At 54.2% G+C, this 25273-nt stretch overlaps 9 protein-coding genes across 10 annotated transcripts; 8 read left to right on the forward strand and 1 right to left on the reverse strand.

The window, feature by feature from the left end:
* Positions 1-65: 65 nt before the first annotated feature.
* On the forward strand, positions 66-7513 carry LOC117643876. Of its 2 annotated transcripts, none has more exons than XM_034383008.1 (22): positions 66-552; positions 910-978; positions 1059-1298; positions 1373-1870; positions 1967-2140; positions 2222-2458; positions 2543-2581; positions 2670-2768; positions 2872-3126; positions 3220-3564; positions 3661-3756; positions 3837-3899; positions 3967-4101; positions 4182-4280; positions 4365-4475; positions 4554-4758; positions 4847-4998; positions 5091-5187; positions 5271-5536; positions 5620-5713; positions 5870-5943; positions 6308-7513. In XM_034383008.1, the coding sequence occupies exons 1-22, from the start codon at positions 379-381 to the stop codon at positions 6380-6382; spliced, it is 3597 nt and encodes a 1198-aa protein (XP_034238899.1). In that variant the 5' UTR covers positions 66-378; the 3' UTR covers positions 6383-7513. The 2 variants fall into 2 exon arrangements, with proteins under 2 accessions (XP_034238899.1, XP_034238898.1); XM_034383007.1 differs by lacking the exon at positions 5870-5943 and adding an exon at positions 5990-6063 and having other exon boundaries at positions 69-552.
* A 187-nt stretch (positions 7514-7700) lies between these two features.
* On the forward strand, positions 7701-8318 carry LOC117643882. Its single transcript, XM_034383018.1, has 2 exons — positions 7701-7845; positions 7922-8318. The coding sequence occupies exons 1-2, from the start codon at positions 7798-7800 to the stop codon at positions 8189-8191; spliced, it is 318 nt and encodes a 105-aa protein (XP_034238909.1). The 5' UTR covers positions 7701-7797; the 3' UTR covers positions 8192-8318.
* Positions 8319-8526: 208 nt separating this feature from the next.
* Positions 8527-9154, forward strand: LOC117643883. Its single transcript, XM_034383019.1, has 2 exons — positions 8527-8678; positions 8759-9154. Exons 1-2 carry the CDS (start codon positions 8631-8633, stop codon positions 9014-9016), a joined length of 306 nt encoding a protein of 101 aa, XP_034238910.1. The 5' UTR covers positions 8527-8630; the 3' UTR covers positions 9017-9154.
* Positions 9155-10281: 1127 nt separating this feature from the next.
* Positions 10282-11049, forward strand: LOC117643881. The gene is made up of 2 exons (XM_034383017.1): positions 10282-10436; positions 10675-11049. Exons 1-2 carry the CDS (start codon positions 10389-10391, stop codon positions 10942-10944), a joined length of 318 nt encoding a protein of 105 aa, XP_034238908.1. The 5' UTR covers positions 10282-10388; the 3' UTR covers positions 10945-11049.
* A 1973-nt stretch (positions 11050-13022) lies between these two features.
* Positions 13023-13970, forward strand: LOC117643473 (scavenger receptor class F member 1-like). Its single transcript, XM_034382399.1, has 4 exons — positions 13023-13234; positions 13320-13457; positions 13567-13698; positions 13784-13970. The coding sequence occupies exons 1-4, from the start codon at positions 13153-13155 to the stop codon at positions 13915-13917; spliced, it is 486 nt and encodes a 161-aa protein (XP_034238290.1). The 5' UTR covers positions 13023-13152; the 3' UTR covers positions 13918-13970.
* A 416-nt stretch (positions 13971-14386) lies between these two features.
* LOC117643472 lies at positions 14387-18310 on the forward strand. Its single transcript, XM_034382398.1, has 11 exons — positions 14387-14582; positions 15202-15405; positions 15484-15684; positions 15768-15882; positions 15954-16405; positions 16484-16684; positions 16768-16882; positions 16966-17402; positions 17477-17680; positions 17755-17944; positions 18027-18310. Exons 2-11 carry the CDS (start codon positions 15203-15205, stop codon positions 18252-18254), a joined length of 2346 nt encoding a protein of 781 aa, XP_034238289.1. The 5' UTR covers positions 14387-14582; position 15202; the 3' UTR covers positions 18255-18310.
* Positions 18311-18444: 134 nt separating this feature from the next.
* On the forward strand, positions 18445-21594 carry LOC117643471. Its single transcript, XM_034382397.1, has 4 exons — positions 18445-18671; positions 18754-18905; positions 18992-20881; positions 20967-21594. The coding sequence occupies exons 2-3, from the start codon at positions 18796-18798 to the stop codon at positions 20865-20867; spliced, it is 1986 nt and encodes a 661-aa protein (XP_034238288.1). The 5' UTR covers positions 18445-18671; positions 18754-18795; the 3' UTR covers positions 20868-20881; positions 20967-21594.
* Positions 21595-21729: 135 nt separating this feature from the next.
* On the forward strand, positions 21730-23349 carry LOC117643960. The gene has a single exon (XM_034383147.1). It carries the CDS (start codon positions 21730-21732, stop codon positions 23320-23322), a length of 1593 nt encoding a protein of 530 aa, XP_034239038.1. The 3' UTR covers positions 23323-23349.
* A 3-nt stretch (positions 23350-23352) lies between these two features.
* LOC117643474 (NPC intracellular cholesterol transporter 2-like) lies at positions 23353-24338 on the reverse strand. The gene is made up of 4 exons (XM_034382400.1): positions 24189-24338; positions 24004-24111; positions 23758-23936; positions 23353-23630 (listed from the first exon to the last, which is right to left on the reverse strand). The coding sequence occupies exons 1-4, from the start codon at positions 24283-24285 to the stop codon at positions 23538-23540; spliced, it is 477 nt and encodes a 158-aa protein (XP_034238291.1). The 5' UTR covers positions 24286-24338; the 3' UTR covers positions 23353-23537.
* Positions 24339-25273: the final 935 nt, after the last annotated feature.

Consider the following 25273-nt stretch of genomic DNA (forward strand, 5'->3'; position numbering starts at 1 on the left):
AACAATCCTTCGGCAACAGGCAGCTGCAGTGCCTGCGGAGATTCACTTCAAACATTCGCGCGGCTAGGAAGAAGCAGAAGGGGAAGCTTCGCGGCTAGAGCGGCAGAGTGGAGGGGGAAGGCCCCCGTTGTGATGCCCCCTGATGTCAGCTGTCCGCTGTCCGTCTGCGCTACGCACTTGCTTGCACCCGGAACCCAAACAAAAACACCAGTGAAATCAATAATTGTGGGGTCGGGGTGGGTCAGGTCGGGTCGTTGTCGTTAGTCGAGCTCGACGTTCGTGCAGATACTGCAGCCTGCAGACTCCGTCCGCCACTTGGTCCCCCGTTTCTGCTACGTCTGTTTTGTGTTCTTGCTGGGACCATCGGGACATGTCCTGATGGCGTCCTCACTTAGGATGTGGGCACTGTTGTTGCTCTCTATTCACTGTCTGGCCTTTAGCACCGGTCAGAATGAGGAGCCTGGCGAATACTCGTTCAAGTTTGACTTGGTGCTGGGTACAGACGGCGAGGATGTGTCGTCGGACCCGTTGGACGCAGACAGTTCAAGCGATGTAAGTTTTGACAGGTTGTTACCTGAATTTTTGCAATCTTCTAGCTCCCTGCATTTCACTCTATTTCAATGTTATATTTAATAACTAAAATCTTTGATTTTAAGAAAATCTTTCGACTCTCTTGCCAGAGGCGATGTCTTTGTCTGCATTCGGCAGCTTATCATATCTGTCAGTTTGCCGAGCTCATTTCTTTGTCCATTCTTGTTCAAACTAGTTCGTTATTCTGTACCGCCACTGCACTTTTTTTTTCCCATCTAACTTTCAGCCCCTGCTCAGCAGTTTTTCTCTTCATTCTATTATAAGATCTTTTCACTTTAAGCTAACTAATGTTAATTTTTGAAATCTGATCTGTTTTAGATGAAAATATATGTCAAAAATGAGGAAGAGTTGGCAATGATTGTGGATATATTTGCAGAAGATATGATGGTAACTTAACCATGCGTTGAAGCACTGTTGTAGTATTAAATTGTGTCATTTTAGGATAGTTACAAGTAATATTGTTGCAGACTGACAAAAACACTAAGGATTTGGACGCACCTATTGACGCGCCTCAACAAGAAACTAAAGAACCACTTGTAGTTCGCAAGGAAGCTTTCTGTCTTGGATGTCCAACTGCCATAGATCTGTCCATTCCTGAAAATAGAAACACCCTTCACAAATATCTAGATACCCCTATCAATTTGCTGCTCCCTGAAAGCCGTCGTTATAAATCAGTAACGCCGACCATCTTGTCAGCCACTAAACAGGTATGTATTCTATTCTGTATTGCCAATAGTAATTTAAGTACTTGGTTCTGATGTTTTTAATGTATTTTATGCAGGTTGAATCTGACATCAAGTATGCTATCACATTTGCCATCGATCTTATCCCATGTGCTGATAAGGGCACTGATGGGGAAGAGTGCTCCCCCCTGCCAGCTGAAAGACATCTCTGTACTGTTGAGTTTGTTAGAGATGAAGCTGGGACCAAGTTTTCATACAACAACTGCACATCTGATATGTTTGTAAATCCACCTGCAAAAGCTCCAGAATCTAATGAAAGTGGTGTAGACGCCCCCTTTGAGCTAACACAGTCAATGAAAGATGAAAAGAAACCCATGGATGAGGGCGATTCCTCTCTAAATATCACTGATGATGTTATGGCGGTTGAAAATGTTCGCAAACGTCGTTCATCTGATCAAGGAGCATTGAGGGATATTGACAAGAATGAACAGGATTTGGTTTACCGATTTGCTGAGCTAGCTGTGCGAACTCTTGATGAAGTGGATCCTGACAATAATAAAAGGATTCTTTTGGGAGTGACTGAAGCGAAAAAGCAAGTAAGTTCAGACATTGCTGGGTAAAAATTTGGATGCGCTTTGGTATAACACAAATAGCAAATGACCTTTGTTCCTGACGGGATTTTCTTTTGCCAGATTGTTAATGGAATAATGTACCACCTAGTTATGCAAGTAGGAACTTCTACCTGCCAAGAAAATGAAGAAGGACATTCCGGTGCTGAATGTGTAGAAAACCAACTCTACCCTGAAAAGATGTGTCGGGTCAAAATTCTTCGCAGTTGGGCAGATGAGTCTCCTCTGAATGCAAAGGTACACTTCCAAATTGATTTTTTTATTTTTTGTCACCGTAGGGGATTGGAAGAGCTCTTTATGTTGTTGTTTGGTTCTCAGGTGGTGAGATGTGAGTGTGCTGATGTGTGGCCTGAAGACCTTCCTCAAGAACCTTGGTCTGGAAGGACTCGGCGTAGCACCCAAGATAACTGGCCAAGCACTGAAGGTTGGAAAGACTATGACTTAAAGGATGGCTCCCAGAGTGATTGTTTAGAAAAAGTAATGACTTCATTTCAAGATGTCTTGAATGTCACGGATGTATCCAAAGTAGCAACCATACGAGATGTTCACACCAGGGTAAGAAAAAAACAAGGCCTTCTTTTATAATTAACTTGTAAATTGTAAATCCTTTTGATTTGTCCTTTCCTTTTTCAATTACAGGTCAACAAAGAGACTTCACAGCCAGAGATGGTTGTTACGGTAATATATTTTTCTTGTTTTCTTATGCTATGTAACAGTGTTGTTGAATTCTTAAATTTCAAAGACTGTAATTAAATCTACTTTTCAGATTGTCTTGACTGATGCAGCCAAATTGAAAATGATGGGGGATGTTAAAAAGCCAATGGTTGTGTCATCTCGAGTTGTTTGCACCCAGAGATTAAAGAGGGTAAATTTTAAATTATTTTACACATAATACAATTTTAAGTGGTTAGGTTCTTTTGTCTAAACTTGTTTCACTTTTCTTACAAAAATTTGTTTTTTAATTACAGTCATCTGGTATCCCTGGAGGGTTATCGGATGCTGATGTCAATGATCCGTATTTCAAGGAAATAACAAACTTTGGCGTGTCTGAAATACAAAAATCAGTCAACAGCCCTTACCAGCATGTGCTCGTGAAGATAATAGAAGCCAAGCGTCAAGTTGTTGCGGGAACTTTGTTTCATTATAAAATTGAAATTGCGCCAACTTCCTGCTTGAAAACTGACCAATCCTCAAACCAGAATTGTAATGCTACTAGCTCTGAGGTAAGTATCGTCTCAGTGAAAAGTATTTGTATTCTGTGCATATATATTTTATTCCAGTTTTTCAATGGATCACTTGATTTTAATTTACTCCAGAAATTGGTCTGCACTTTTAAAGTATGGGATCAGCCTTGGACTAAATTGCGTGAAGTCAAAGATGTGGAGTGTGGTAACTCTCGCTCTAAACGAGAAATGGCTCTTGGCGGACCTCAGCAGATTGATGTTGAAGACCCGTATGTGAAAGAGCTGGCTGGCTTTGCCTTGGTGGAGATTGATAAGGGCCTGAATAGTCCTTACCAACAGAAAGTAGTGAGAGTTGTTGAAGCCAAAACTCAGGTTGTTGCAGGAACACTTATGCATTTAAAATTAGAGCTTGCTACAACGAACTGTTTGAAAAGCGAGAAACTTGCTGCTGAAAACTGTGTCCATGATTCGGACCAGGTGAGAGTGTAGTTCCTATCTCACTCAGCATCATCTGCAATCTTGAATAATTTTATTTTTAATATTTCTTCTTGTTGTTTTTTAAATTCCATCTAGCCCACTACTATGTGCAGTCTAAAGGTGTGGGATCGTTCATGGTTGAAAAAACGGGAACTCCAAGATTTGCAGTGTGGCAGAACCCGCACTAAGAGGGTGAGTTTTGTTATGATTCAAGGCATAATAGTTTAAAAGTAGTTTGCTTGGTTCATAAATTTCTATTTTATTTTGTTCAGGAAGTTTCATCACAGCCCACTGGTCCTGCAGATGCTACTCAAAAGTCTGGCTCCCATTCCAAGGTGATTATTAATACATTTCCGGTGAAGTGAAGTTTGTGAGCCTCTTATTGAAAAATCCCTCTTTCAGGCGTCTTTCCTTCATGTGGATGTAGACGATTTATATATTAAATCCTTAGCCAAGTATGCTCTTGGAGAGATGGACAAACAAACAAACAGCCCTTATCAGCACAAACTGTTGTATATTGTATCATCTCAAGTTGAGGTTTGTAAAGGACTGCAAAAATAATTGCACTGTATGCTTTCATTCATAATTTGTGTTGTAACCAGGATTTTTATTTTCAGCACACCAAGATTACCAGGGTGAAACTTAATTTGTATGTTACTCTCTCTTCTTGCAAGAAGTCATCACACTACAGAGCCTGCCCGGTCTTGTTGGGTGCTGTAAGTGTAATAATGGTCTTCTGAAACTTCATTTCATTTGAATTCCTATCTATGTGTCAATCATAAATAATAATAATCTTTCAGGCTAAACACCTATGCAAGGTGGACCTGTTCCACAATGTAGTTACTGGGGTGAAAGGAGTGACGAGTATCCAATGTGATGAGCATGCTTTGAGTGCTCCCCACAATGAAGAGGTGAGATCATGGTGCACTTTACTGTGAAAATTGGAAACTTGTTTATGAGGTGCTTACTTTAATTCTTTGTCCATCCAGAAATTGTTTGCAGAAGAAAATAGTGACATACACGCTGAACTCTTCCGTGGTTTCATGCGCCGCTTCAACAAAACCTACGTATCTGATGAAGAATTACAAAAACGCTACAATATCTTTCAACATAACTTGAAGTACATTCGTCACATGCAAGATCAAGAGCAAGGGACTGCTCGCTATGGGCCTACCATATTCGCTGATTTAACCTGTAAGTGTCATGAAGACCCTTGCATTCTTATTCATTGTATCTATGTATGTAGGATGGGTGTATGTATGAAGTTTCTTTGTTATTTCAGTGGAAGAATTCAGAGGAACATACCTTGGATTAAAACCGGCCCTAAAACAGGAAAATGCTATACCTGCACCTATGGCAGACATCCCGAATATAAAGTTGCCCACTTCCTTTGACTGGAGAGAGCATAATGCTGTGACTCCTGTCAAGAATCAGGTGCAGTATTGTGGAATACCATGTGTGGCAACTAGATACCACCCTCAATCAAATTTGCATTTGTTTTTCTTATAATAATTATTTTTTTTCAGGGCGCTTGTGGATCTTGCTGGGCGTTTGCTGTCACAGGAAATCTTGAGGGACAGTATGCCATAAAACATGGCAAACTTCTGTCACTCTCTGAGCAAGGTATAGTTTTTGTTATTAGAAAAAAAGTTACTGATCTTAATTTAATTTTTTAAAGGGCATCCATTGATTTCTTGCTTTTATAGAGCTGGTTGACTGTGACACCCTGGATGATGGATGTAAGGGAGGCCTTCCGGACAACGCTTATCATGCTCTGGAGCAGTTGGGGGGCATTGAACTTGAGAAGGATTACCCATATGAAGGAGCAGATGAGCAGTGCCACTTCAACAGCAGCATTGCCAGAGTCCATGTCAAGAGTTCCGTCAATATTACAACCAACGAAGATGATATGGCCAAATGGCTTGTCAAGAATGGTCCAATTGCCATTGGCATTAATGCCAATGCAATGCAGGTACTGTATTTCTTCCAAGGAAACAAAAAGTTCTATGTTTATATTTGGATTTGTTTTGATGTTTGCTTAAAATTCTCTTCCAGTTTTACATGGGAGGTGTGTCACATCCTCTCCATTTCCTGTGCAATCCCAAAGATCTAGATCATGGTGTCCTCATTGTCGGATTTGGTGTTCACAGTAAGTTCCTGAAATTGGATTTTGAAAGGAAAGGGCTGCTAACATCTCTTTTCCAGGGAACTGGTTTCTTTCTGTGTGTTTGATGTCTGTCGGTAGTTCTTTGTTTTTAGCATTTGGCGTGTGCTCATTTGACTTGAATATCTTGTCTTTTTTCAGCAACTTCCATCCGTCACAAGGTCATGCCATATTGGCTTGTGAAGAATAGTTGGGGCACTTTCTGGGGTGAAAAGGTACATATAAATCCACTTTTTGTAAATCCTTTTTTTTCTTTTGCAGCCTATCCCATGTTTCATAAAGTCCTTCCCTTCTGGGTGGTTAAGAACAGCTGGGGTGACAGATGGGGTGAACAGGTAAACATCATCAAGTGATCACAAGGGTGGCAAAACCATTCCTCAATTTTGTTGTGATGCTCATACATCACCCTACTTGGTTGTTTGTTTCTCCAAATTTTTCACAATTTTGCAAGAGATTTAAAAAAAAAAATTTAAGTGAAATGTTGAGCGAAGTGAAAGTAGGAATCAAGGGAAGGACCTTTCTCCTTTTGAATTGTGCTTCTGACTATTGTTTTATCTCTTCTTTTTCTGTTTGTTTTAGGGCTACTATCGTGTTTTCCGAGGTGATGGGTCGTGTGGAGTGAACCAAATGGCTTCCTCTGCTCTGGTTGACTAAAATGGGCCTACTGAGAAGCAAAACCAGTACTTCATGTGAATTAAATTTACTCATTTTTACAATTTTTCTTTTATGTGTACTTCCTAGTCTAGAAAATTAGCTTATTCATATCAATATGCTTTAGGTGTTTATTAGCACCTGTTGATAAATCTGTTTCAATCAGCCTGTTTATTTAAGTCCCTTAGAAGTTGTTCTAGTTTAAGCACAATTTGTTTCAGAGAACATTTTGAACTTTGGTTGTGAGACATGATTTATTTTCCGTGAACCAAAAAGGAATGAATCTCATTTTTTAAATTTCCTTTGCTATGATTGTTTTCTCCTTTCCACTGTTAGGAAAGTGACATTTGTTTCTTTTACTTATTAATTATATTGAAGAGAAAAACTTACGAACTAATCTTACATTTCTAATGGTAAGGAAGTTACAATATGGTTAAGTTTTTTTTTTATTCTGTTCTACGCAACTGAATACATCTTTTAGTTTTTCTGTGGTGCTGTATATGTAGAATGTGATACTGACTGTTGCCTAAAACAAAGTTAATTTGGTCCATCATTTATTTACTTTATAACAAAATAATTTAAGTGAGATGATCAAATGAATCTTGAATCTTTGTGAATCATGAGTTTTGAAGTGTCTCTTTTAATTTTAGAAATTTTACCTGTAACAAAATTTGGTTTAATTTGTTATTTTCAGCTTAGAGACTTGGAGACTTAAAACTTTCTGCTTGTGAAGACCATTGTTATTTTTTAATTAATGTTACAACCCATAGGATTTTTTTTAGACAATCCATGTCAAAGTTATATGTGTGTCTTGAGAGCTGTGAGACTCTCCTTTCTTAAATATGTTGAATTGAACTTAAATACCAATAGTAGAATGGGTAACACCGCAAAGAGGCTTCTGTCAGATATTGGCATGATATTATGTTGTGGTGTGGTGATGTCTCTAAGATACTCAGTTTACTTGATACGTAAGTCATTATGTGTGCCAAATCTTCCATGACGGCTACTATGTAAATGATCTGTGATTGTGATAATGACGCCTGGGTTGGCTGTTGTGTACAGTGCCATTGTAAGGAAACATCTCGTAGTTGTAACATGCCACTTCAAGACTAATAAAGTATCAATAGAATTTCAGTTACTTATTTTCTTTCTTTCCTGCGCAAGTCGTTGCCACCAAAAAGTCCTTAACACCATGAAAGCACATTTTGCTCATTTGTCACAGTCTGGCCCAAGGACCTGGAAGGATGCCTCCATGCGCCGTGGCCGTGGCTACTGCTTCTTGAGCTTAGCTGACCGGCGGCAAGAAAGAGAAAGAGGGGGGAGGGGGCGTAGTTATATGGCTGTCTCCAAGACACGCAGCGAAGATAACGCGCGTAATATAAAAGTCGGGGACAGCAGTGCGGGAGACACTCGCCGAAATGATGTCCCTTCGCTGTGTCGCAGCCCTCCTGTTGGTCGCCGCCCTGGTGAGCGTCCAGTTCCCGGCGGACCCAGAGTCACGCACCTTGCCCTTCCCATCGCTCACGGTTTTCTTCACCCCAGGTACTCCAGGCCAACGCCGCACCGCAGCCCTTCAGCATCAAGAAGGCGTTCGATTCGGTTAAGAACAAATTGAGCGAAAAGCTCAGTCCGGCGCTCAAGTGCCTGTCGGACGCCGGGGCGGGGGACGCGGCGCTGGGGTACTTGCAGCAGTGCGGACAGACTAAGTTCTACGGCAAGTTCGCTCTGACCAGCTGCGCCGCCACCGCCTACGCGCCCGCCGACGTCAAGGCCATGCTCAAGTCCAGCGCCAAATGCTTCAACATGGGCTAGGCCATGCACAAAAAGCTCACGTTACGACTTACGTCTCGTACTCACTCCGCTTAAACCTGCGCAGTGAGGTCTTCATTAAAAAAAAAAACATGTCAGCTGCATTTTATTAAATGATACTACGAGAGACGCCGAAATCGATGTTATTATCCCGGGTACCCTCTACTGCTCTGTGCCGCCAAAAAGTCGGGGAATGCCAACTGGTCTCATCGCATTCCTTGCACGGTACCAGCCCGACAAGTCATGTTTAAAAGTATCTCCCAAAAAAACGTGACATCACTGCGCCAACGCACCTGGGCGGGCAACCGCGAAGTTTCTCGGTAAAACAATTAAACTTAAAAATCGTGATCGCCCGGTGGATAACGCTGTCTCCGAGACACGCAGTGACGCCAACGTGCACAATATAAAGTCGGAGGCAGCAGTGCGGGAGTCACTCGCGAAGATGCCGTCCCTCCGCTTCCTCGCCGCCCTCCTGCTTGTCGCCGTCCTGGTGAGCGTCCAAGTCTCGAAAGGCGGGAAAATGGGGAGTTCCTCGCAGCGACTCGCGGCCTCACGCTTTTCTTCCCCCAGGTGCTCCAGGCCAGCGCGGCCCCGCAGCCCTTCAGCTTGGGGAAGCTGGTCAACAAGGTGAAGAACGCGCTGAACCCCACCCTCAAGTGCCTGTCGGACGCCGGCGCCGGCGACGCGGCGCTGGGCTGGCTGCAGCAGTGTGGCCAGACCAAGTTCTACGGCAAGTTCGCCATGGGCAGCTGCGCGGCCACCACGTACGCGCCCGCCGACGTCAAGGCCATGCTCAAGTCCAGCGCCAACTGCTTCAAGCTGGGCTAAGGGGATGGACGCACTTTGAGCCGAAGAAACGACCAACATTTTCTTTCGGCACACATTTTGCCACTCCTTTTACACTTTACCCCGTGTACAGTAAAAAGCAATGCACCGGCTCGAAATTAAAGGATGCTACGACACACAGTCACGACGCCATTCTTGTCAAGATCCTTCATGACCTGCGGCATCTACACAAGCCTCTATACTGACACAAATCACAAACACTTTCTTGCCTGTATATTGGTTGGACAAATCGGACAGAGAAAAATGGGACTATTCAGCAACCATGAAATCACTCCAGTCAAGATGTGGGGTGCGAACATCACCTTGGCAATCCACCCGTTTTTCCACACTGTAGGGAAAACCCCAGATGTTCAGTGCCGTTGGTAACCACTGGGGTGATCATCTGATGACAGGCGGGGCAAAGTATACTATAGTGAGAGATGGAGAACGAGAAAGTTTTGTCCAGGGGGGGGGGCAACATTTCGGGCCAAAAAGTATTTACTTTGCCCTTTGCTGAACCTTTTCGAATCGCTCGGTGGCCGCGACACCCACCGAGTAGCAGCACGCACAGACTTGTTTCGAACGGCACGAACGAGGTCAAGCCAAGCAAACCTTGTAAAATAAATGCAAGATATTTAATCACCTGTTTTTCCTTTTTTGTCGTTCTTTTACCCATACATTACCTTGCTTTACGCGCTTAACAAAAACGCCTAAAGGTGGGCAACCCGCACGGCAGAGAGCCGCTTTATGTCGCTTGTGGAGACGACAGGCGCGAGGTAGGCCACCGTCTCCTCTCCGGCGTTCTGCAGCACGGGTCCGTGTCTACCTCACAGGCGCTACGGAGGGATTCTCACGGCGCCACACCCGAAACGTCGTAGCTGCAGCCTTGTGGCCACGGGTAGGGACATCTTGCTAACTAATTGTCACGAGAAATTTTTTCCGCAGACTGGTTGGTTTATGAGTGCCACGCGGAGCGACGGGGCATTGGGGAACGAAACACGACGTAAGGTGCCGATTACAACCCGGCGCGACCCACAGACATGAGACACGTTTTCCCCCACGGCCCAAACACGTCAAACAGCCCAAACTCCCCTTTTCTGCATGTTGTTGCGCAGCTGTTACCCACGGCTTCGGCTGTCGGATCCAAACGCGTTCTACGTGAGGACGGAGATCGCAAAATCACTGTGACGTCAACGTCAAAACTTTGTCAAAAGAAAACAAAAATAACAAGGAAATGTCTCACGACGCGGCAATGAAACTTAGAGAAAACGTGATAACCACGTGATGAACGTCACCGCAGTCTTCGTGACACGGAGCGGCGACAAACTTGCCCGGTATAAAGTCGGGGGCGCCAGTGTGGGTAGCACTCGCCAAAATGATGTCCCTTCGCTCCGTCACCACCCTCCTGTTGGTCGCCGCCCTGGTGAGCATTCCCGGAAGACCGAGCCACCGGTCGCCACACCACTAGTGGCCCGATCCAAACCGTGGGACATGAGTCAATGGTGACTTCGGTGCAGCCCCGTTTGTCACGACATTCCTCGCAAAGACGCACCGGTCCACGACGCGTCATCCTCACTTTCGTGCTGTACTTTGCCCTCCGTCCCGGAGGTCAAGTGGGCTACCTGCGCTCGGAAACTTGATGTCTCGATGGTGCCCCCCAGGTTCTCCAGGCCAGCGCCGCGCCGCAGCCCTTCAGCTTGAAGAAGGCCTTCAACAATGTGAAGAACAAGGTGACCGGCGCGCTGAGCGGGCCCCTCAAGTGCCTGTCGGACGCCGGAGCTGGGGACGCGGCGCTGGGCTACCTGCAGCAGTGCGGACAGACCGGCTTCTACGGCAAGTTCGCCCTCGGCAGCTGCGCCGCCACCGCGTACGCGCCCGCCGACGTCAAGGCCCTACTCAAGTCCAGCGCCAAGTGCTTCAAGATGGGCTAGGCCAGACTTCTCGTCTCGTCACTCCATTTAAGAACCTTGGAGGGAGGTCCGAATTAACATCATTTTGCCCGGTTAATAAAGAATACGACAGGGGGAAAACACAAAGTTGTTATTTTCTCGAAATCCACCTGATTCAAACGATAGACGCTGGTGAGTAAGTGGCTAGCAGTTCTCATCTCCACTACCATAGTAAACTCTCAAATTATATAAGCAATTTTTTACCATAATGAAATCAGTGATCGGTCCCAATTCAACTCAAGCGCATTCAGACTGCGGAGTTCTCGAACTCTGGTTGTTTCACCGCGGGCAGGCGTGCTGGTGGCGAAGGCCGTCGGGCTGGGGCGGGCGGGTGGCAGGCAGGCGGTAAAGCCAGAACGTCCAGAGGGTGCAGCGGGGGCAGTGGGGGCAGCGGGGACAGCCGCCGATCGGGACGAGCGTCCGCACGGACACCGCGAAAGATGCGCGGGGCGCGAGGACGTGCTGGTGGCGAGGGTGACAGGGGCAGGGTGCTGGGCAGACCGGGCCGGCCGGCCGCGCGGGCACGCCGCCTGCACTCATGTCTGTCTGTGCCCTGTGGACAAGTGGCGGCCGGGCCCGCTCCATGCGGGTACACTGCGTGCTTCTCGGTGCCTCGTGCGCGTGCCGAGGAGCACGCGACCCATCACTAATGCACGCGCCGCATGCAGCCGGCATGACCTGCCTGCGTGGCGCCGTGCCGTGCCGTGCCGTGCCGTGCCCCGGGGGGCGAGAGTCGTTTCCGTCGCTCTGTCCCTGTCGCACCCGTATGGGACGCCCCATGAGTGCGAGAGAGACACGACTCGACGCTGGCGAGGAAGCGGCAAGCGGACCGGGCACTGGACTGCACTGGGCTGCACTGGGCTGGGCCCAGGGGTTGTCCTAGTCCGGCAGTGTGGCGGTGAGCCTCCCGAGGGGTGGCCGGCGTCGGCCGAGGCATGCTGACGACGGGCGACGGGTGACGGACGGACGGACGACAAACCGACGGACCGACGCAAGACACCGACGCACGACACTCTCACGCGACCTGTCGACTACACTAACAACGGCCAGCCCTAAGAGTTCCACTGTTTGTTTTGCCACACACGTTTCTACGTATTTTTGAGTAGCGCACGTTAGTAATTATTTGAGGCGTCTTCAAGCCTAAACAGACAAATGCAAAATAGAGAAAAAGTCATCGGTGAGACGCCATGGCGCCTGCATGCGTCACTGATAACACTGAAGTGTTATTGGGCAGTCATAGCAGGAAGACACACGAGACACGCACCTGCAGTCCCGCCCCGCTCACACTACACTGTCGAGCTCTCCAAGGGTGATTGTGCCAAAATCTATTTTTTAGGAACCGCTTTTTTAAAGAGGCGTTCTGAAACCCGCAGCAACGAGGTCCAGTCTGACGACTCTGAAAGTACACATACCTAAACGACGGGACAAGACGGGACGTACCACACGATGCAAACGACGGGGATCGACCATTGTTGCGACGAAACGACCAAAGGGAAGGACAGCCCTGACGGACTGGGAAGCCCCTTGCTCTCCTGCACTAACCCTGTCTTGTTTCCGGCCGAGACGCCACCCCTGCTGCGGCACGCGACGCGACCCGGAAGCAGCGCCAGCCGCCAACACTAGGAGGCTACGGACTGCTTGAGCGACGGCGCGTCCCCGTGGCGCAGTGCCACAGTTCCAGCGTCGAGGTCGCGAGTCGCGGGTTCGAAACCCCGCGCCGGTACTGTAATTTTCGTGCGTGCTTAGAGAACCTCATCCGCCGTTTCTGGCCCAAGAAGGTTGACATATACTGTATGTACCACGGCATGCGTTTCGGCAACACAGGCCTATTTTTAACCGAAGGGAAAAGATAGGCCTCCCTTGCCGGGAGGCGTCTGCCGGTTCCAAATCCAACATTAGTCATGTCCGCAGCTGCGCGGTGAGTAATAATGGTTCGTAAACGATGAGCCAATGGTCGCGGACGGCGAGCGGGGCGTGGCGCTCGGACGACACACTGCTATCAAGTTGCCGGAATCGCGAGGATCGCGCTCGTTCATTGGACTGTGATATAAACCAGAGGGCACGCCGGGTTCACATCACTCTTCACCCGACACATCCGCGGCCGTCCGCGGCGAGAGTCAGTCAGTCTCGTAGCGCCGAGCCAACACGCGCCCGCCGAAGTCAACGGATTTGGTCGAGTTTCAAGCCAAGATGCGCACTCTCGCAGTGTGGGCGCTGTGCGCGGTGTTCACGCTCGTCGCCATCCGCGACGTCGCGCACGCCGGCGAACCAGGCTAGTGGCATCACTTCTTTACTTCCACGTGAGTCGCTTTACAACTTTTGAAAAAAAAAAAAATTACAAAAGATCTTCTCTTTAGGTGTGTCCGTCGTCGAGTGCTCTAATTCCGTGAACTGCAAGCCGACGAGATGCACTGAGGAGGGAGAGTGCATCTTCGCCAACCCGCAGTGCAAGAACAAGTGCAAGTGCCAGTGCTCTCCGTACTCCGCCTCCCCAGGTAGGCCTACATTGGCAACTTTATGCGACTGGTTTCTCTGTTTTGCTGTTGTTTTTTTTTTTAGCTTCCCGAATTTTTTTTGTGAGCTCGATTCGCTTTGCTTGCGCAGTCGCGTCCGAGTCGTCGTGCCCGAGCGGATCGCTGTGCCAGGTGAAGGGCTGCCTGCAGAGCGGCGGCTGCGTCCTCAGCTCCTGGTACTGCAAGGAGAACTGCAAGTGCGGCTGCGCGCTCAATCGCGCCTGTAAGTGCCCGACAGTACACAATCAAAATGAGAAAGAAAAAAAAATGAGAGAGATTTTTGACTGTATTTGCGCTTGTTTCTCCAGCCGAATGCACTTCTTCGTGTCCCGGCAACCTCGGCTGCTCTTGCCTCGGCTGCTCCCCCGACCGCAAGTGCCTCTTCAACAAGCCCGAGTGCAACGAGCAGTGCAGCAGGTGCAGCTGCACGCCCAAGCAGTAAAGGTGGCCCACTGTAACCTTGCACATTTTGATTAAATTTGGAAGCAATCATTATTTTGCGTGTTTCTTTTTTTTTGAGCGGGATCTTTCTTGACACACGGACTGCACTGGTCAGATTCGAAGTTCCCAAACGACCCTGCAAAACACACGGCACCACAAAGCGTTGCACGCACCAAGGAAGAAACGCTCTTGTCCGGGAGGGATACTCTTGGCCTGAAAAAGTAATGCTCTTGCTCTGAAGAACAGCTCTCGAGTGGGGGCAAACTCTCGGCGGGGCCCCCAGCTCGGTAGGCAATGTGCGGGTTGCACTCACGGGTGTCGAGCGGGCTGCCTACTCTCACCACGGCAGGCGCTCTCCGCCGAGTCCTGTCCTCTCTCTAGCGAGTGTCCTTGAACGGGGCAATAACAGAAAACAACTCCGAGGCGCGTATCTCACCTCTGAACCACTCCCGATTAAAGCGAGGTGCCCCTCCACCGTCCACCCGTTGTGCGTGGCGGCCGAGGCGGCGCGACGGACGCCGGGGAGGTCCTCGAGCAGGTCCTCGAGCAGACCCCGGACCGTTCGACAGATAACGAGACCGTTTATAAAGCGATCGGGGCGCTGCCACGACTAGTCGAGGTGGAAAGTGGGGAACCTGCGTCGCAAATCGTGGCTCTACTCCTCAGGTTGGTACGCAGTGTCTTGGAAAAGCGGCGCGTTTAGAAAATACCGAGCTTGGTGGTGATGGGGGAGAGAGGTCATTTTCAACCATGCACCAGTTTGCAGCCTCGGACAATTTTAGTGTTTTTCCACATCGACAACGGTTACCTTGTCGGAGAGCGAATGTTCAAGATGTGAGGTTATGCGGTGGCGTGCATAAACCGCCCCTCAAGCGACATCGGAAGTCATTATTAGTGCTCCTCGGTGTTTTTCTAGTGGCTGGAACGCCCGCGTTGCGTCGAGGACACGGACACAGGTTCGCAATAGTCCATTGACGGGGCACCTTTCCCTACGGTGGCAATCACTGCGAGGTGGAGTGATTGGCCGAGATAAGCGCGCGAGTCGAGTGCCCGTGCGGCTGGGGAGCGAACCGCTGGGCGGTGTCGTTACGTCGTATAGGCTGCCGCAAAACACCCACGCACCGATTTCATCAAGTAGGGATTGCGGATTCGCTATACAGATGGCCGTGGGCTCGAACATTCCCACGATGCACCGGTGTCGAGACGGTAGTCAGCCTGATGTGACAACACCAAGGGGGACAGAACTCGGTAATGCTTATGCTGAAAGTGTCCCGGCTGGTTGCAGCATGTGGGTGCGCTTCGCGCTGTTCGGGCTGGTGGCCACCCTGGCCCTGGCCGCCGCCAAGACGGACCTGGAGACGGAGGTGGAGGCCCTCATCGAGACCTTCCGCGGCGACATGAAGACGGGCCGTCCGGACATCGGCATCCCCGTGCTGGAGCCCGCCGTCATCAAGCAGATCCCCGTCAACATCAAGCTGTCGCCCTTCGAGTGAGTACAGTGGCGTGGCGGACACCTTGCCGACGCGACGATGAGACTCAGTCTCACTCACTGTTTGCGATGAAACAGCGCCAGTTGCGTGGCCTCCGACATCAACATCGCCCGAGTGTCAGGCTTCGAGTTCACCAGGCTGGAGCAGCTCGCCGGCACCACCAAGCTGGCCGTGTCCGTGAAACTGCCCGACATCGCCGTCGACGGCGAGTACGACTTGAAGGGCAGGGTCAAGGTTGGCTTCATCAACGTCAAGCTCAACGGGAAGGGACCTCTCAAGTGAGTTGCTGCACCTTAAAGCGATGGCCAATCAATCCCCCTGGAGTTCGTCATGGTCCCGGTTCCCCTCTTCGCGTCCGCAGGCTCACCCTGAAGGGCCTCAAGGGAGATGCCACTGTTGACGTCATCGTCAACGGCGACGGATCGCTCAACGTGGCCGACCTCAAGATCGACAGCTGGACCTACGACAAGATCTCGGTATGAAGGTGATAACACGTTTCTTATGCAGGGCCAAAGGCGGTGTTTAAATGCAACTGTCTTTACTGCAGATAAACCTGGAGAACCTGCTCGACGGTGGAGTCATGGGCAAGACCGTCAACAAGCTCATCAACAAACTCGTGCCCACGTTCGTCAACGCCAACCGCGCCAAGATCAACGGCATGATCGAGACCATGGGCAAGAAGGTCATCAATCAGTACTTGGACGGCGTGGCCGGCAAGCTGTCCCTCCTGCACGGTGAGGCCACCCCCCAGCTCACGCTCGACCACCAGAACTGGATCGTTCCCGCCGAGGTCCAGGAGATCCTGCACCAGCTCGCCGCCGCCGCTTCCTCGTCCTCGTCCAGCCTTCTGGCCAAGACGGACCTGGAGACGGAGGTGGAGGCCATCATCGAGACCTTCCGCGGCGACATGAAGACGGGCCGTCCGGACATCGGCATCCCCGTGCTGGAGCCCGCCGTCATCAAGCAGATCCCCGTCAACATCAAGCTGTCGCCCTTCGAGTGAGTACAGTGGCGTGGCGGACACCTTGCCGACGCGACGATGAGACTCAGTCTCACTCACTGTTTGCGATGAAACAGCGCCAGTTGCGTGGCCTCCGACATCAACATCGCCCGAGTGTCAGGCTTCGAGTTCACCAGGCTGGAGCAGCTCGCCGGCACCACCAAGCTGGCCGTGTCCGTGAAACTGCCCGACATCGCCGTCGACGGCGAGTACGACTTGAAGGGCAGGGTCAAGGTTGGCTTCATCAACGTCAAGCTCAACGGGAAGGGACCTCTCAAGTGAGTTGCTGCACCTTAAAGCGATGCCTAATCAATCCCCCTGGAGGTCGTCATGATCCCGTTTCGTCGCTTTGCGTTCGCAGGCTCACCCTGAAGGGCCTCAAGGGAGATGCCACTGTTGACGTCATCGTCAACGGCGACGGATCGCTCAACGTGGCCGACCTCAAGATCGACAGCTGGACCTACGACAAGATTTCGGTAAGAGCTAGTGAGGTGCTGCCGTGGCATTTACGCAAGGCTAAGAGTAAGTTTAACTGCAAACTGTCTTTTTTTTTTTTCAGATTAACCTGGAGAACCTGCTTGACGGTGGAGTCATGGGCAAAACCGTCAACAAGCTCATCAACAAACTCGTGCCCACGTTCGTCAACGCCAACCGCGCCAAGATCAACGGCATGATCGAGACCATGGGCAAGAAGGTCATCAACCAGTACCTCGACGGCGTGGCCGGCAAGCTGTCCCTCCTGCACGGAGAGGCCGCCCCCCAGCTCACGCTCGACCACCAGAACTGGATCGTTCCCGCCGAGGTCCAGGAGATCCTGCACCAGCTCGCCGCCGCCGCTTCCTCGTCCTCGTCCAGCTCGCTAGTCCCCAGGGTGCTGCAGCTGCTCGAGGACTTCCGCAAGATGATGAGGAAGGGCCGTCCCGACATGAGCATCCCGGTGCTGGAGCCCGCCGTCATCCACACCATGCCGGTGGAGATCAACCTGCCGCCCTTCGAGTGAGTGGCGGTTTGACGACACCCGCCGTGGCCAGAGCCCGAGACCTTAACCGGGACCTCGTTCTTGTCCTCAGCGCCTCCGCCGTGTCGCGCGACGTGCACGTGTCTGGCGTGTCCGCCTTCGTGATCAACAAGCTGGAGCAGGTCGACGGCACCAACCGCCTCTCCGTGGCCATCGAGGTTCCCGAGGTGGACGTCGACGGACAGTACGAGATCAACGGCAAGGTCAAGATCGGCTTCCTCGACTTCAACCTCAGCGGCGGCAAAGGCCCAGTCACGTGAGTATGGCCTCGATGGTGGCGGCCAGATCGTTCGCTCCATGCTAAGTCACGGCGTCGTCCCCCCGTTGCAGGCTCAAGATGAAGGGCTTCAAGGGCACCGCCACCATCGACATGATCGTCAACGACGACGACTCTCTCAACCTTAACTGGATCAGGTTCGACACGTGGAACTTCGACAAGGTGGAGGCCAATCTGGAGAACGTGGCCATGGCCAAGTACGTCAACCCCTTGATCAACAAGCTCATCCCGGTGTTCCTGCAGGTATGTACAGTTTAAAACGAGGGAAATCATTTTTTTCTAAATTTCTTTATTCTTTAACATTGGTTTAAAAATCCGTCTGCAGCTGAACCGGGCCTGGATCAACAACTGGGGTGAGGGTGTGGCGCAGACCGTCGTGAACCGCTACCTGGACGGCATCGCCGGCAAGACGGTGCACTCGGCCTTCCCCCTGAACGAGATGGCGGTCGACGCCGCCCCCTTGGTCGTGTCCCTGGAGGCGCAGCAGCTCCTCGACCAGCTCGCCCTCATCCTGACCGACAGGCCGAGGCTGGCCGCGGCCCTGGCAGCGTAGAGTACTGTCCGATGTTTTGCGTGTGTGGAGAGTAAAGTAAACTTTTCCCAAATCAATTTTTCTATTTTTATTTTAAACGTTTGTTGTGGGTTGTTAACCTTTCGACGCCGTCGCAGAGTCAATCAGCGTAATTGTTCATCACGAAATGGCTCGGCACACATATCAAATCAAAGTCGGTTCGCCACTGCCTCTCTCGCACTCATGGGGCGTTCCGAGTGGGTGTGAGAGAGACACGGCGACGAAGCCATTGTTCGGGATCAGCCAGTTGCTGGTCGATAACTTTACAACGCCCAGCCCTCCTCCGCCACGCGCGAGGGCATGCCTGGCGGAAAGCGCGTCCCTGACGCGCAGGCCGGCCACTGCAGGGGAGTCGCGAAACGCAGCAGACACGCACGCGACTTGATGTAGTGAGTGACGGTGCGTTGGGAATGGCTGCACTGGCAGAGCTGCAACGACGTCGCGTTGTCTGCAGTTGTCAATCGAAGGCTGCTTGTTCCAGGGTGTCTCGTAGACGCCCCGCCCGCGGCGAGGCTCGCGGCCGATGTGGCTGACGGCGCTCAGGGCGCTGCGGGCGGCGGCCCTCGCCTCGACCCTGGCGCAGCTGTGCGTCGTGCCGGGCGCCGATGCGGCCGTCAAGCCCTTGAAGAAGAGGTAGGAGGCACGGCTCGTGCGGCGAGCAGGTGGCGAACAGCGCAGACGCAGGCGCCACCACGGTTCAACTTGATGGCGGTTTGCAGAGTCTCGGACGAGGATTTCGTGAGGTTCCTGGGCTTCCTGGCGACGCGCTACTTGCCGGCCGACGGCACCCTCATCCTGTGCAGGGCCGGCGAGGCCGCCAGGCTGCCCTGGGTCCTCGGCGCCCTGCACTCCCTGCCCGTCATGGCGCTGTGCCCCGGCGCCGACAACCAGCTGCCCGCGGGCAGGCTGGTGGCCTTCATGGTGGTGGGCACGCCGCAGTACTTGCCGCAGTTGATGGCGCAGCTCAGCCCCGCGGCTGACTCCTCGCGCTGGTACTCCGAGATGATGATCATCGTGCGCCCCGACGAGGACGCCGACGACGCCGACACCCTGGAGCCCCTGGTGCAGGACCTGATGGCGATCACGTGGTCGCGGTCCTGGGGACAGACTTCGGTGACGGTGGTGCGGGGCGAGGTGGGCACCCTGTACGCCATGGTGCCCTTCACGAACGCGTCCGCCGTGTGCGGCAGCGAGGCGCCCGTCGTCGCCCCTTTGGCCTCGGTGCGCATCACGGACCCGGCCGCGCTGGCCACCCTGCCTCACAAGATCTACGCGGGAGAGCTGGTCCCCAGGGACCTCGGCGGCTGCGTGGTGCGCGCCACTGTGATCGTCAGCTACCGCGACCGGTGCGGCTACACCGCGGCCAACGAGCTGCCCTTCGAGTCGAGGCTGGTCGTCGCCATCATGGAGTCCGTGGCGCAGTACAGGAACGTCAAGGTCAACTGGACGTACGTCACCGACCAGAAGATCGTGAACTACGGCAACGGGACGTTCTCCGACCCACTCCGGAGGCTCAACGGGCAGACCGACGTGGTGCTGGGGGTCATGGCGATGTCGCCGAGCAGGATGCAGTCCTTCCGGGCCACGGTGTCGTTCCTACAGACGCCCATCGTCGTCACGGCGCGCTGCCCCAACCCGACGCCAGGAAGGCCGCGCCACTTGTCCAAGATGTTCCGGAACATCTGGGTGCGCGGGGTGTGGGGCTGCCTCCTGGTCATCGGCGTGGCCGTCACCGTGGTGCTGCGCGTGGTCATCGCACGCGTGTCCCGGGTGGTGCCGCGGACGCCGCGCTGGTGGTGCTCGGTGGTCAGCGCGGCCCTGCTGGACCACATGGCCAAGATGTGCGAGGTGGTGACGCCGGCGTGGCGGATGTGCCCCGCGGTCACGTCGGCGCGTGTGCTGACGGGCACCTGGCTGCTGGTGCTGCTCAACATCAACGTGGCCATGAAGGGACTCCTGCTGACCGAGGGCACCGTCACCAAGCCGTTGGTGATGCCGCAGACCGTGCCGGAACTGCTCGCGGCCATGCCCAACGTCACCGTCTTCACCACAACGGAGAGCCTGCGCGCGTCGGTGAACGCTTCCGGCGTGCCGCTGGAGCGCGTGGTGGCCTGCGAGAGCGAGCAGGACGTCCGGCGCTGCGAGGACCGCTTCGCCAGGGAGCCAGCCTCCGCGGTGGCGTCCAGCCCCGAGCCCTCGCGCCTCAAGTGCCTGCGCGGCTGTCGGTACTCGCTGCCCACGGTGCTGGTGCAGGCCAACTACGTCACCTACGTCAGGAAGACCTACGTGCTCGTCGACGTGCTGGACGAGACCATCCTCCGCCTGCAGAACGGCGGCCTCATCGAACGGCTGGTGCAACTGGAGATCACGAAGAGGCGGTCCAAGGCGAAGCGGAGCCAGCTCAGGCAAAGGAGGCAGGATCGGACACGGCGCAGGAGCAGTTTCAGCGTGGACCACATGATCATCCTGTTGGCGGGACTCGCCGTGGCGACGCTCGCGTTCCTGGGCGAGACGGCGACGCACCGTCTGCACGCCATCATGTGCCCCAGTACCATCCCCAAGAAGCAACTCGCTATGATTTCTTCGAAGCGCTGAATTAGATTCGATATGTAGGTAATGAAACCAAAGTCTCAATTGTAACTAAACTCCAACATCTTTTCATTTCATTTTGTTTTTAAACCTCTCCTGAAAAAGAATTAGGGGTGAGCGAATTTCCCCCTCCCCCGCGCTTCATTCAACTAATGCCAGGGAAGCCCCGAACTGCGCCGGTGTCCGCAGTCCGCTGGCCCTGATTCGCAGCGCGATCAATTTTTGCCCGATTGTCGTGGCTGCTCCCTGGAGCGCGACGACGACGACGACGGCCCGGCGGGGCGCAACGCCGCGGGACGCCGCCGCGCATTCCCTGCGGCAAAGTTTCTCGTTCCACTTCCACGGGGTGTCGGCCGGCTTTGTCCGCGGGGGGCCGCACATGTCACTCGCACCGAGGTACACATGGAGAAGAGTGACCGCCGTCACTCGCTCCGAAATACAAGTGTCGGAATCTCGTAAGCAGAATTTCACCATCCACGAGATAGACACCTGTATTTCGTAGCGGGTCACGGCGGGCCAGGAGCGGGTAACTGTTCTCATCTCTGCACCGAGTCGAGGAAGTTCGACGCGGGGAACTCATAAGACTTGCGCTCAATCTGCTCCAACTGTTCAATGTGAACAAATGCATTTTTTCTCGACCTGTCCTTTGGTTCAGCCGTGTGACTGTTGGGACGTACAAGGAGCTGCCTTTGTTGACCGCAGCCTCCTCGCTGCCGTGCTGCTGCAGGGCCTGCAGGGCGTCCAGGGTGGCGGGGCGGCCTTGACGCCGCCGTCCGCCGCCGTGCCCGTCGAGGCCCTGTGCGCGCTCGCCCTGCTGCCGCGCTACCTCCACGAAGGGAAGGGCCCGGCGGTCGCGAGGCTCGTCGTCATGGGCAAGGCGCACTGGCTGGGCGCGCTGCTGCCGCGCCTGCCGACGTACATGACCGTGGCCATCGTGGACGCGGACCGCCCGGCGTCCATGGCGCGCCTGGCCTGGGCCATGCGGAACGACAACTGCCTCCTGCTGTTCGCGGAGGACCGGCCGTCCGGGCTGGCGCACGCCATCCTGCACCACGTCCTCACCTTCTCGCGCAAGCTGCTCTGGGCCTCCACCAACTCGACGCGGCCCAGCGACGAGGACCTGGCGCAGGCCGAGAGCGGGCTGCTGCAGACGTGCTCCCTGGAGGCGGTCATCGCCCTCACCTCCAAGGACGGCAGCACGACCTTCTCCAAGGCGGAGTCGCTGTGCCGGTATCGGGAGCAGGCCGTGGAGCGCTGGCTGCCGGCCGCGGGGTGGCAGAGCAACGCCCCGCTGTTCGCGCCGCGGTGCAGCTCGTGGACGCGGTCCTCGCCGCCGGGGACCATCACCCTCCACTACAACCGGCCCTACTCGAAGAGCCAGAACCTCCTCGACCACCCGATAAACCAAGTGATGATAACGCTGGCCGACCGGATGGGCGAGCGCTTCGTTTCGATCTACAGCGGCGACGGAAACTTCTCCGGGCCGATGGACTTGGCCCTCAACTGCAGGCTGGACGTGATGGCCTTGGCCAGGCCGCTACACCACGTCGTGCACGTGCCGCCGCACCTGGTGGCCTTCCCCTGGGAGATGATGAGGGTGGTGATGGTGGTGCCCTCCGACATGGGCCGCAGCAGGGGCCTTTTCCACACGCTGACGGGGGAGCTGCAGCCTCCGGTGTGGGCGGCCGTGGTCGCCGCGGCGGTCGTCGTCCTGGTGGGGCTGACGCTGCTGTCGCGGGGCCGCCCAAGGGGCCGCCGCGCCGCGGACGTGCTCAACGTGCTGGCGCCGCTGCTGGGCTCGCCGTCACGCGGGGTGCTGGCGCCGCAGCGGCCGCTGTCCGGCAGCTGGATGTTGGTCTGCATCGTGCTGGTGGCCGCGTACCAGGGCACGCTGCTGAGCCGCCTTAGCAATGGCGCCCCCGTCGAGCAGCTAATGTCGTACGCGGACCTCATGGAAACGAACCTCAGCGTCCTGGCCCCCGACGCCATGTTCGACGACGCGCTGCCGCCCGAACTCTACCCCCGACTCATCTACACGTCCGCCCTCTCCAACGAAATGCAGCTGAGTGAGATGGCGCAGCGCCGCGACGCGGCCAAGCTGCTGAGCGTGGACTTCATCAACAGCCTCGTCCCGTTCATGGTGCCCGTCAAGCTGCTGCACGCCTTCACAGTGCCCACGCGCTTCGCCCGCTCCATCTTCTTGACGGCCAAGAACTCCCCGTACGAGGAGCCGCTGCGGCAGATCCTGGGCCGCGCCCACGCCAGCGGCCTGCTGTGCCACTGGAACTCCATGGGCGATTTCAACATAAGCCGCACCAAGCAGCGCGAGAAGCTGGTGGACAGGCACAAGCCCCTAGGATGGCGCAACGTCCGCGCCCTGTTCACGGTGTGGGCCGCGGGGCTGGCCGCCGCCCTGGCCGCCTTCGCCGTGGAGTCGATCCCGGCGCTGGCTGGGGATTAGTTTGTACAACGTCAAGGAGAGCGCTTAGAATATCAGACTATTCATATTATTATTGTGTGCCCATTTCCCGCTTACGCGATGACAAATCACTTGAGCAATCAGTTCGACACGCCGTCACTCCAGTCCGCGACCTGTGCCGCCTGCCGGCCAGCGTGGGCGCGGCTGGGCGCGGCCTGGGAGGGTCGATGCCAGGATGCCACTGCGCGAGCACTGCGTCACTCTGGGTCCACCACCGCCAGGTTCAGTCTGTAGCACATCATGTACCGCTGGTTCTTGTCCCTCAGACCGATGTCCACGACCAGCGATATCTGCAAACGAAAATAAAAGGATTGGTGCATGGCTTTTTATGGAGGGAGAGGGGACTTGGGCGGCTGGTGGGCGATCAAACCGTCGCACCATTGAAACATTCTCTCTCGGCTGGACCGTTCGACTTACCGATGGATAAGTGGATTCGACGGGCAGCTCCAGCTTGTAGGTCACCACCTCGTACTTGTCCAGGGGGCACTCCGCGTTGGTCAGCGACTTGCAGGCGTTCTTTTGCTTGAGTGGGAACTCGAGCACGGCGCCCAGGGCGTATGCCGTCACGACCGCGTCCAGGCGCGCGACGTCCTGGTCTGATGACACGTTTTAAAAGTCGCTGAGTAGAATTTCGAGGCGTGTGGAGGAACTCTGGGGACTCACCGACTTCGAAGTCCACCTCCATGCCGGCGATCTGACCCTTGGGCACCTTGCACACGGCGCCGGTGCAGCCCTTGACGCGCACCTCGATGGGGTCCTTCGGCGTCGGGCCTGCAAACCATGACCGTCCTCAGCTCGGCGTGCGGCAGTGCGTCAGCCAACCTGTGTGCCTCCCTGCCGCCACGCACATGACAAGAAGGGCGTCGGCGGGATGACGTCCTCGGCGATGCAGGCCCCCGCGGCCGCGAGCAGCAGGAGCGCGGACAGCAGCGGCGTCGGCATCATGTCCAGGAGCGTCTAGCGACTGGCGGCCGCTGCGCGCCGCGCCGCGGGACGGCCACCGGGACGCTCGTCTACTTGTCTGATTGTCCGATAAGATTGAAGAGGAGAGGAGTCACCGACGAACACCTGGGAACACCTGCACATCCCGCTCGACGTCAACGTGCACGCGTCCACGGCACTGCAAACACGCCGGGTCGGCCGCCTCGGCCCGCGCCAACTTATGCACGAGCGATTGTGTATTCATTTGGCGACGGCCCTGAGGCCCGCGGTCGCCGATGCATTATTTTCCATGTCCTTCCCCGAATAAGCGCTTGGCCGAAAGGACTGCAAGGGCTGCCCGTGCCTGCCGCCTGGCACTGTTGCCCACAGCTTCGCAGCCTTGCGTAGGTCAGCAGACTGCAGGTGGGGAGCACTTAAGAGCTCTGTTTTAGGGGAGGGGGATCGGCAGTGGGCGAACACCACTCCTCTCAATCACTCGTCACTACATGCGACACGACCAGTCTGCAGTGAGGCACGTGCGTTCCCCCTGTTTTTCGGTCACGTTTTCATTATTCCAGGCGTCCCACTACTCACGTGCTTCCGAGCGACCTAGGTCGTTTTCGCCGCTTCGCGACTTCCGCTGTTCCCTCGTGCGTTCCCGCCCCCGCCCAAGTTTTGCGCCCTTTCCTAGTTCAGCTCGGCCAACTGCCTGAATGATGTACGTCAAGGTGAAGGTGGCTCCTGCCGAACACACGTCGGGGCGCGCGGTGGCCAACTTCCAGCTCGACTCGCACAAGGCAGACACGTGTGCGTGTCGTGCGTGTCCGCCTGGCCCGCCGCCGCCAGTGTCGTCCCCGGGAAGGAGACGCAGCGAGGCGGACACCCTGGGCAGGGCCATGATGGCCAGCACCATCGCCACGTGGCACGTACGTACGCTGCAGTGCAGTGGACGGGGTTCGTGCCGGCCAGGCTGGAGTCGCGTTGACGGCCTGCTTGCCTGCTCGCCCAGGTG

This window comes from Thrips palmi, unplaced genomic scaffold (genome assembly GCF_012932325.1).
Source record: "Thrips palmi isolate BJ-2018 unplaced genomic scaffold, TpBJ-2018v1 HiC_scaffold_17, whole genome shotgun sequence".
NCBI lineage: Eukaryota > Metazoa > Arthropoda > Insecta > Thysanoptera > Thripidae > Thrips > Thrips palmi.